The 8,111-nt window shown below is 29.7% G+C and overlaps 1 protein-coding gene across 2 annotated transcripts; it reads left to right on the forward strand.

Moving 5' to 3' along the window:
* The first annotated feature begins 1,058 nt into the window (after window positions 1–1,058).
* LOC120076691 (trihelix transcription factor DF1-like) lies at window positions 1,059–3,830 on the forward strand. 2 transcript variants are annotated; one of them, XM_039030587.2, is made up of 2 exons: window positions 1,059–1,539; window positions 2,175–3,830. In XM_039030587.2, the coding sequence occupies exons 1-2, from the start codon at window positions 1,268–1,270 to the stop codon at window positions 3,526–3,528; spliced, it is 1,626 nt and encodes a 541-aa protein (XP_038886515.1). In that variant the 5' UTR covers window positions 1,059–1,267; the 3' UTR covers window positions 3,529–3,830. The 2 variants fall into 2 exon arrangements, with proteins under 2 accessions (XP_038886515.1, XP_038886516.1); XM_039030588.2 differs by having other exon boundaries at window positions 1,102–1,539; window positions 2,168–3,830.
* The last annotated feature ends 4,281 nt before the right edge of the window (window positions 3,831–8,111 follow it).

The following is an 8,111-nucleotide window of genomic DNA, read 5'->3' on the forward strand; positions in this document are numbered from 1 at the left end:
AATTTTACCATTTATCTACGATAAACCGTACAAATAGACACATATATAGTCTATCGCATATAAATTATAATGTTTGGTTATTATTTGTAAATATTTTAATAGTTTTGTGATTTAAAATAATTTTTCCATATAATAAATATATTATTTTTTGTTAGGAACAATGAAGGGCATTTTGGGAAGAAGGATCAAAGTTGGGAAATGATTTGAAGCATTGAATATTTGAGGGCAGTGAAAGAGTTGGGAAGATGAAAGTAATAAAACAGATAGTGAAGGGTAGTTTAGTAATTTGGGTTCAAGTATAGCCAAACATACCCAATGGTATCCAAAACGCACCTCCATAAAGCAAAGCTGACCTACAATGCCCCAACTTGTTTTGTTATCCCATTGTCTCCATCTATAACTGTTGCCACTTCCAACTTAATTCCAACTAATTTTTCTTTTTTTTTTTTTCCTTTCACATTAATTTATTTATTTTCACAAAATTATAGTAAAAAAAAAAAAAAACTTATAGTCATCCACACTTCTCTAATACAAGTGACAAAAACGGTAAAGTTATAGTCAAAATGAGCATAGTTCAATTGGTATAGTACTTAAACTATCAACTTCAAAATTAGAAGTTCGATACGCTCACAACACATATTATAAAAAATTAAAATTATATAATTACCGTTCATTAAAATATTGATATTAAAATCGTAAAAACAATAGTTAGATGCATAACATACTAAAATACTTATTTTTACTTATTTTAAAGGTTTAGGAGTCTTTTTAACACCCAAATGAGATTTAAATCTAAAATAAATTAAGTAGAGAATTTTTAAAAGAAAACTTTGAAAACCCAAGTGGGTCTTATGATTGGGTTTCTGCAAACCCTCCCCATAAAAGGGAAAAAGAAGTCTAAGATTCTATAACCTAATTAAGCATATATTAAAAAAAATTACATTGAAGTTTTTTTTTTTAAAAAAAAAACTCTATTTTTTTTTTTTCAAAAAAAGTTGGGGGGGCCATTGATCATGACAGGCATATCCCACCAAGGATAAACAATTAATTAAAAAAAATTTCACCATATGTATAAAACTCCCTCACATTCATATATCCAATAACTAACCTAATAAAAGCTTGGAGAGCAAAAAAAAAAAAAAAAAAAAGAAAAAAGAAAAAAATCCTTTTGTTTTCTTTTTTGATCTTCACCCCTTTTGTGGCTTTTGTGTGCTTGTTCTACTTTTCTTCTCTTGTGTGAATTGTAATAATTGCTCTAGAGGCTCCCATGGATGTCGACTCCGGCAAGGCAGCGGTGACAACGGAGATGGTGGAGACACATGAAGTTGGCAACGGCGACGGTGGCGGCAGGAATGGATCGAATTCCGGTGAAGAAGAAAAGGGGTCGTCTTTGTTGTTGTTTGAAGATGGTGAGAAGAATTTTGGTGGGAACCGTTGGCCAAGACAAGAGACTTTGGCTTTGTTGAAGATAAGATCTGATATGGATGCAATTTTTAGAGATGCAACTCACAAAGCTCCATTGTGGGATGAAGTTTCAAGGTTTTTTTTTTCCCTCTTCTTATTCATCATCATCATCATTATTAATTTTAATTTTAATTTTTTTTTGGGAAGGGATCAAAAAGGGGATGTGAAATTATGATAGATTCTTTCTTTGGGATTTGTTTTCATGTCTACTTGAACTTGGGGTTTTGTGAATTTTGCCTCACTTTTTTTTTCCTCTCAAAATTTAATTAACTACTTTTAAATTTTACTATTTCATTATATTTTTTATAAACATGTTTATAATATGATTATGTATCATTTTAATCATATTATTGGACCAGTATTTTTTGTTTCCAATCTTGGTAAATTCATATGAAATGAGAAGAGAAAAACAAAAAAGTGAACCAATTTGATCTACATGGCATCTAGTAACATGGGTTGTCTGTTTTTTTTTCTCTCTTTTTTATGTTAAAACCTTAAAATTTATGTCATCCATCTCTCTCTCTCTCTCTCTCTCTCTCTCTCTCTCTTTCATATATATATCTTTTTTTTTTTTTTTTTTTGAGATCTTGGTTTTTGTATTTATGAAGATGAGTGAGTTGAGAAGAAAAATGAATAAATGATTTAAAAATATATTGTAGTTAATTTCTTAGCTTAATTAATAAGGTTTTTAATTTGGGTTGAGATTTCAGGAAGTTGGGAGAGCTTGGATTCCATAGAACTCCAAAGAAATGCAAGGAGAAATTTGAGAATGTTTATAAGTATCACAAGAGAACCAAAGATGTTCGAAGTGGGAAATCCGATAATAGCAAAAAAGTTTATAGATTTTCAGATGAATTGGAGGCTTTTGATCATCATAATAGCTTATTTCAATCTCACCACCACCCGCCACCACCAACGCAGCCGCCAGTTCCCCGGACGACAGCGGTGACTACACCGCTGCCATCTTACAACCCTCCGGCGACGAAAACAATCAACTCTACTGTTCCATCCACCATGAACACTACAACAAACAACAATTCTTTGCCACCAAAGTCCTCTAATAACAACCCTCCTTCCAATTTGCCAAACATGGTTGGCAATGTGATGTTCTCGAGCTCCACGTCGTCGTCGACGGCATCGGAGGAAGATCCGTTTCAGAGTAGCAGGAGGAGGAGGAGGAAGAGGAAGTGGAGTGATTTCTTCTTGAGGTTGACAAAGGAGGTAATAGAGAAGCAAGAAGGGCTTCAACTAAAGTTCTTAGAAGCCTTGGAGAGAATAGAGAATCAAAGGAAATTAAGAGATGAAGCATGGAGAATGAAAGAGATGACAAGGGTTAATCAAGAACATGAAGTTTTAGTTCAAGAAATGTCCATGGCCGTCGCAAAAGATGCAGCCGTCGTCGCATTTTTGCAAAAGATAGCTCCATCTTCATTATCTCCTTCTCCTTCTCCAGTACCACCACCACAGCCGCCACCACCACCAACTCAGACGCAAAACGACGAGAATAATGGAAAGATGACGGTGGCAATCTCGACAACGACGACAAATGGAAAGATGAGTAGCATGATAGGAAGCCCTTCAAGATGGCCAAAAGGTGAAGTTGAAGCATTGATAAGGCTAAGGACAGAAATGGAAATGAAGTATCAAGAGAATGGGCCAAAAGGGTTATTATGGGAAGAGATTTCAGCAGCAATGAGAGGGCTTGGATACAATAGAAGCTCAAAGAGATGCAAAGAGAAATGGGAAAACATAAACAAATACTTCAAAAAGGTGAAAGATAGCAACAAGAAGAGGCCAGAAGACTCCAAGACATGCCCTTATTTTCATCAGTTAGATGCACTATATAGAGAGAAAGAAAAAAATATGAATTTTGATATCAATAGCCAAATGGAGCCATTGATGGTAGAACCAGAACAACAATGGCCACCTCCATTTCAACCCAATAATCAAATCATGGGAAATTTACAAAGAATAAATGGTGAAGGAAATCAAGAAGAAGAAGAAGAAGAAGAAGATGATGAAGAAGAAGATGGAGGAAGTAGTAGCACAGATGTGGAAGATTGAAGAAAAAAATAATAAAAAATAAAAAATGGGTTGTATTCTTCAATAAGAATATAATCCAATACAGTACAATTCAAAAGGGAAAACAAAGGTTTGGCACAAAAAGCAAGCAACTTTGACACTGATGGAAGTCAGATTTGGTATTACATGTGCTAAAGAGCGAATTGGGAAAATTGGGTAATGGGAAATTTCAAATTTGTATAATAATTAATTATTGTGTTGTCTATAATGGGATTAATTTATTTTTCTTTCCTTTTTCCTCTTCTTATTATTATAATAACGAAGATCTAAAACTATTCCCGAAATTATCTTTGAAAGCTTTGAATTGTAATTTTTAATGCGACGGATAAATGAATGAACGTAGAAAAAGAAGGTAGCAGTGATAAATAAAAAGAGGATAATGTTGAACGTGCTACTTTATGTTTTTATCATCCGATTAAATCGGAGAGTATTGAGAAATAAATGAAAGACATTAAGAAAAAAATGGTGAAAATCAAAGGAAAATGATTTGATTGGGCAGTAAAATAAAAGGGTATCAAAGTGGGAGAGAAACTTGGCTTTTATAAACAATTGGCTTTTTATAATGCTAATGATGGCCAAAGTACCGCCTTTATTTCTTTATAAAGAGGAACAATTGAGCTGCTTTAAGGACAAAAAATAGAGCTGAAAATGAAGTAACAACAAAGGCAGAACCAGATCCTCTTTCATTTACTATATTATAAAAATTAATTTATGGATGAACCAATTATGGAAATCCTATATATACACACACATACATATGAAATTCAAGTTGTCATTGTTACACCAATGAGTGAGTTTTTTTTCCTAAAGGGACAAAATCAATAAAAAAGATACCCCTAGATGATATTTTGATGTTGTATCCACAATAATTGTATTAATTTAGGTCTGTTTGGTAACCATTTGGGTTCCATTCGATAATCATTCAATTTTTTATTTTTTATTTTTGAAAATTTAATTTATAAACGTTTTTTTCACCTCCAAATTTCTTCCTTTGTTATCTTACTTTTTACCAATTGTTTAAAAAATCAAGCCAAAATTTAAACACAAAAAAGTAGCTTCAAAACTTGCTTTTTTGTTTTTGGAATTTGGAAAGAATTTAACCATTGTATTTAAGAAATATGCAAATCATTGTAAAAAAATAGGGAGGAAATAGACTTAATTTTCTTTAAAAAAAAACAAAAAAACGAAATGATTACCAAAATAGGTATTAGTTTTTTGTTTTTTGTTCTTGAAAATTAAACCTGTAAACATTCCTTTAAACCTCTAAACTTCTTGTTTGTTATCTACACATTTTACTAATGTTTTCAAAAAACCATGTCAAATTTGAAAATAAAAAAAACTAGTTTTTAAGAATCTATTTTTGTTTTTGACTACTCAATATTTGTATTTAAGAAAGATATTAATCATCGTAAAAAATTGGGAGAATAAACTTAAATTCAAAAACAAAAAATGAAATAAGAAATGGTTAGTGAATAAGATCTAAAGTGCATTAATTTAAACTTCCTTCATTAGAATTTTGTTTTAAAATCGTTAGTGAATAAGTTCCATATAAGAATGAATGTAAATTAGATTAGAATGCACGAATCAAAATAGATAGTAGGTAGAAATTTTTCTTATTAAATTTGAGCAATTTTTCATCCGCTCATTTTCCTCTATTTCTTTAGATTTATGTAAGAATTTTTTTTGTGAGAGTTTTGGGAGAAATGTAATTTTATGTAGGTGATTTGAAGCTTACTTTAAATAGAAAATCAAATGAAGCTTAATTATTAATATGAAGTTTTAGTTAATACAACTAAGTTGGATTATAAATTGTTTTTTCCTCTCTTTTTGTAATTGTTTTATAAAGGTAGTTTAAGTTAGAGAGTGCTTTCGACTGTTTTGGACTCTTATATTATGAAATTTTTTCTTTATTATCATCCTTTTTTGTTATTTTGAAATTTGAATGATTATAATGATTATCACGAAAATAGTAATTATTTCTTCCTTTACCATGGTCACGATCTCAATCATGATTATTATTAAAATTCACAGCATTCACTTCAGGGAATGATGTTATTTCAGTTGGTCGAGATTCATGACTTTTCATCAATAACTCGTTATTTTGTTTGACCACGAGATGAACTGAAATTAATTCAGAATATTGTTTAAAACCTTTCTCTCAATATTGCTACTACAGGAGCATATTCGAGACATAAAATATAGAAAATGTCTTCTCTAACATATCAGCATCGGTAATTTTCTTTTCGCATAACAACAATTTTTGAACTGATTTTAAGTAATGTGGAGTTGTAATTATTTACTGATTTAAAATCTTGTAGCCTTAAATGCATCCACTCATAACGAACTTCAAGAAGAAAAATTGTTTTCTGATGATCACATTTTTATGGCATCCAGATGTATTTTGACATTAAACACTAATGACAAATAATGATTACTATTAATATCAAATACTACAAATGCTTATTTTATAATATTTTATAGTAACACTATTACAAAATATTATATTTATATTATAAATTTAATATATATCAAATATGTAAAACAACATTTAATTTATTAATTACAACGAAGAGGAAAAAACCGACATATCTTTAGGACCTACCTTCGGTGGGAAAAATGAAAGAAGCTCGTGTTGTAATTGTTGTGAACTTGAGGAGTACAACGGGAACACAGATACAAATGAAATATAATATTAAAATAAATATAATATAATAATAAAATAAATAAATATTAAAATAAATTAAATATAATATATAAATAAACAAAATAAAATAAATTATCAAAATATAAAATAAGGAATTTCTCTAAAATCTCCACTTTCTCCAATTTTTTTGGATTTTTTCCAATTTTTATGTATTAAAAAAACCACCAAATGCCACTCTTTATAGATAATTTGACAAGTAGAAAGTAAATTACATGAATACTAATAATGTGTAATGCTGAGACACGTGGACAACACTTTGGAAAATGAGGACATAACACATGGTCCACGGATACTAAGCATGAACATCGAATAGACATTTATTATCATAATATTTATAATAGAAAAAAAGTTTTATTTTCTTTTTTTTTTTGTCCAAGGACCTATTTGAGATTATCCAAATGGTTTTTTTTTCTTTCTAAATTTATGAACAAGGAATCAATATAGGCCGTTAGATATTGCTTATAAGGATAGCTAGAGATGAGGACCCTAGTTGGGGAAAGTGAATTCAAATCATTCGATCATCAGTTGATATTTTTTTCTTTTTTTTTTCTTGAAAACTTTCTATAGTTTGAAATTTTTATGGTTAAATTATAAATTTGGTCTTATATTAAAAGCGTTTGTCTATTTAATTTGTTTTTATCTTAGACTTTGATTTATATTTAAAATAGCTATTAAATAAAATTTAGATGAAATGTAGTTGATTATTTTTTTTTTTGAAGAAAACGATTGACTTTAGATCTTGTAATATAATACATATATTGTAAATAATTAGATCTTTCTAAAATCTAGAGGGCAAATAAAACAAATTTTCAAGATCCAATCCATAACATATCTTAAAAATCTACATTACTCAAATGGTAAAATATAACCCGATGGAACTCTTCTCTCCAGGACATTTTTCCGCGAGCTGGGTGTGCTCTTTGTTGGTGTTGGGATGGGAATAGTTTTGATATTTCGGACTATGAGGTCATTTTCTCCTATAGCAATACATTACCTTTGAAAAAATAGGTAAAATATATCTTTTTTTATATATTATTTATGATGTAAAATGATACTTTCATGTAAAATTCATTAAAACCATTATGTGACATTTTAGAATAAGTATAAGATGAAGAAATATTTGATGTTATTTTTTAAGTAAATTGTAGGGTTGAAAAATCGAACTTCTACACATTTTTATGATAGGAAAAAAAGTTAGGAAACAAATTAAAGTATGTCAAGTTGGAAAGTCATCCTTCCAACTTGTATCACTTTTTAGTTGTGAAACAAATTGTGTCTCAAAGCACTATCAATTCAACCATCAATATGAAATATGAAATAACAAGATTTTGAAATGATTAAAAAAAGGGAAGAATAGGAAAGAGAGAACTTGATGAGATTAATAAAATATATTTGTATGAACAAAGCTTGTTGGATTGCATAGTCAGAAACAGGGAATGGGGAATGGGTAACAGTGGAAGGAAATGACATTTCCAACATAGAACTTAGAAGATGCCAAAAATCACATGAGAAAACTTATAATTCCATTTCAAGTGTGAATCTTTCAAGATAGTAAAAGGAAACTTATTCCAAAGTATTTTGGACATCTCATTTTTTGTTGACTTTCCACCAAATTATGATTATCCTAAAGAGAGAAAGAGAGATTGTATTCTTCATCAATTAGTTCAATAATTATTATATAGACAACTACAACACCCTTATGTTAAACTTTGCCCCATTATTATTTATTTCATTCTCTTCTTTAGTTTAAAACAAAGTGATACCTAACAGGTCGGATTTTTGGTTTTCGAAAATTGTGTTTGTTTTCTCGCAACTTCTTACTCATTGTCATTTTCCTATTTTTTATATAAACAATTGAACT

The sequence above is a fragment of the Benincasa hispida genome, chromosome 4, assembly GCF_027475165.1.
Source record: "Benincasa hispida cultivar pf3 chromosome 4, pf3_genome.v1.1, whole genome shotgun sequence".
NCBI classification, from domain to species: domain Eukaryota; kingdom Viridiplantae; phylum Streptophyta; class Magnoliopsida; order Cucurbitales; family Cucurbitaceae; genus Benincasa; species Benincasa hispida.

Excerpts from the sequence above, each read along its gene's own strand:
- LOC120076691 (XM_039030587.2), top strand. The coding sequence starts at position 1,268 with ATGGATGTCGACTCCGGCAAGGCAGCGGTGACAACGGAGATGGTGGAG. Across the intron at positions 1,540-2,174 it reads TTGTGGGATGAAGTTTCAAG|GAAGTTGGGAGAGCTTGGAT; the intron begins GTTTTTTTTTTC and ends TTGAGATTTCAG.